This window comes from Echinops telfairi, unplaced genomic scaffold, assembly GCF_000313985.2.
Source record: "Echinops telfairi isolate 266 unplaced genomic scaffold, ASM31398v2 ScPeMD7_7457;HRSCAF=8495, whole genome shotgun sequence".
Lineage (NCBI taxonomy): Eukaryota > Metazoa > Chordata > Mammalia > Afrosoricida > Tenrecidae > Echinops > Echinops telfairi.
The window spans coordinates 19305882-19307738 of record NW_022111357.1 but is presented as its reverse complement, the minus strand read 5'-3'; the positions used below and the strand labels follow the sequence as shown (position 1 = coordinate 19307738).

Genomic DNA, 1857 nt, shown 5'->3' with positions numbered 1-1857 from the left:
GGGCGGCCGCGGGGCAGGAGAGAGCACACAGGGGCCTCTAAGCCCCCGGAGGTGGCAGGATGGCATCCTGGAGGGAGTGGCAGCTGACAGAAGCCGGCAGACATGGAAGGCTTAGCCTGGTGACCACAGGGAAGGGACTGCACCCCCAGGAGAGTCTTACAGCACCTCCGGGGAGATGGCAATGACTGCCTTTTGCAAGGCCCTGTGCCCCAGGCCAGAGTTTCTTGTTCCGTGCATCTATACCTAGGTCCTGCCCGAGACCTGGCCCCTGCTCTGTGCCCTCTCTGAGGGGCAGTACTCGCTGCCTGGTGGTTGCTGCCTCCTGGGAATGGCACCTGCTGCACCCCAGAGGGTGGGCCCCAGAGTCTAGCCGCTGCCCAGGCTGAGTATGGACAGCCTTGCCAGCCTTCTGCCTGCTGGCCCATCAGACGGCGGGCTCCAGAGGCCTCTTGCCAGGATGGGGCCATCCGCCCAGCTTCAGGGCCCCCCTGGGAGCTTCCCCTCCCCCTGCTCGGAGATGTCCCCCCTCCCTCATGAGGCTTCCTACCAAATCTAGCCTCTGCCCTCCTCTGAGGGACTGTGGGTCCCGGGAAGGAGACTGGTGAGGCTGGCAGGGAGAGGGGCAGTCTGTGGTGCCCAGCTTGGTCTTTGGGTGTACGAGGAGGGCAAACGGGCACTCGTGTGGCCTGGGAGATTCTGACTGGGGAGAGGCAGGCGGAGGGCAGGAGAGTGGAACAGGAACCCGGGGCCCTGGCAAGATAGTATGACTGTGTCACCAGGGGGCAGGAAGCTTCCTGGGCTTCCTCCCCACCCTGGGCTCTTGGGAGACCCCGCCTAGTGCTGGGCCACACCAGCGACAGTGGGTGTCAGTGGACCTGGGTTTTCAGTGCTGGTTCCTTGGCAGTGGGTTGCCAGGCCTTTCTGCTGAGGCGCTTGTAGGTAGAGTCCAACAGCTTACCATTTGTCTAGCCGCCAAGCATCTTCATTGTTTCCACCCCCACGAGCGAGGGGACCCCAAAGTCATGGTGGCCAGTGTCCCCAAGCTCTGGCTTTGCCCCGACCCAGGTCTCCCGCCTGGCCCTGTCCGGCCTCCGTAACTGGACCACCGCAGCCTCGCCAAGTGCAGTGTTCGCAGCCCGCCACTTCCGACCCTTCCTGCCGCCCCGGGGCCCTGTGGCACTGGGGGAGCCCTGGTGGATCATCCCCAGTGAGCTGAGCATCTTCACCGGCTACCTGTCCAACAACCGCTTTTACCCGCCACCGCCCAAAGGCAAGGAGGTGAGGCCAGGGGCCCCTCTGCCCCCTCCCAGGTCCAGCTGGGCCACCAGACCCCCACAGCAAGCCTCCCGACTGCCCTACCCCCACTGGGCTCGGACCTCTCCTGGGCCAGCAAGCCCACCTGGCCCTGTCCCCTGCCCAGGTCATCATCCATCGGCTCCTGAGTATGTTCCACCCTCGGCCTTTCGTGAAGACCCGCTTCACCCCCCAGGGTGCTGTCGCCTGCCTGACAGCCATCAGTGACTTCTACTACACTGTCATGTTCCGGTCAGTGGGCCCCACAGCACCCATCCCTGCCTCCCACCAGGGACAGGGACCCCTGGCACTGCAAGGGAACCGAACAAGACAGCAGCCCCCAGCTCCACCACGTCCTGCCAAGTGGTCTTGAGCGAGCCGCTTTGCCTTCTGCGCCTCGGTGTCCTCAGGGCATGTGGGAGCTTCGGTGGGGGAAGGGATGGAGGGCGCGTAGCACAGGCCTAGTGGCCTCGATGCATCACCAACACAGAAGAGGGTGACAGCTCCCTAGGGTGCCAGGTGGCGCATCCCCCGGAGAGGCTGTGGGAACCCAGTGCGTGGTCA

The 1857-nt window shown here is 64.7% G+C and overlaps 1 protein-coding gene across 1 annotated transcript in view; it reads left to right on the top strand.

Moving 5' to 3' along the window:
- The window catches only part of SELENON (selenoprotein N), an 18281-nt gene that overhangs the window by 9554 nt on the left and 6870 nt on the right, over window positions 1-1857 (top strand). Inside the window, exons 5-6 of the mRNA XM_030887991.2 lie at window positions 1066-1278; window positions 1421-1545. Of these exons, the coding sequence (XP_030743851.2) occupies window positions 1066-1278; window positions 1421-1545 (338 nt within the window). The remainder of the gene's footprint in view (window positions 1-1065; window positions 1279-1420; window positions 1546-1857) is intronic.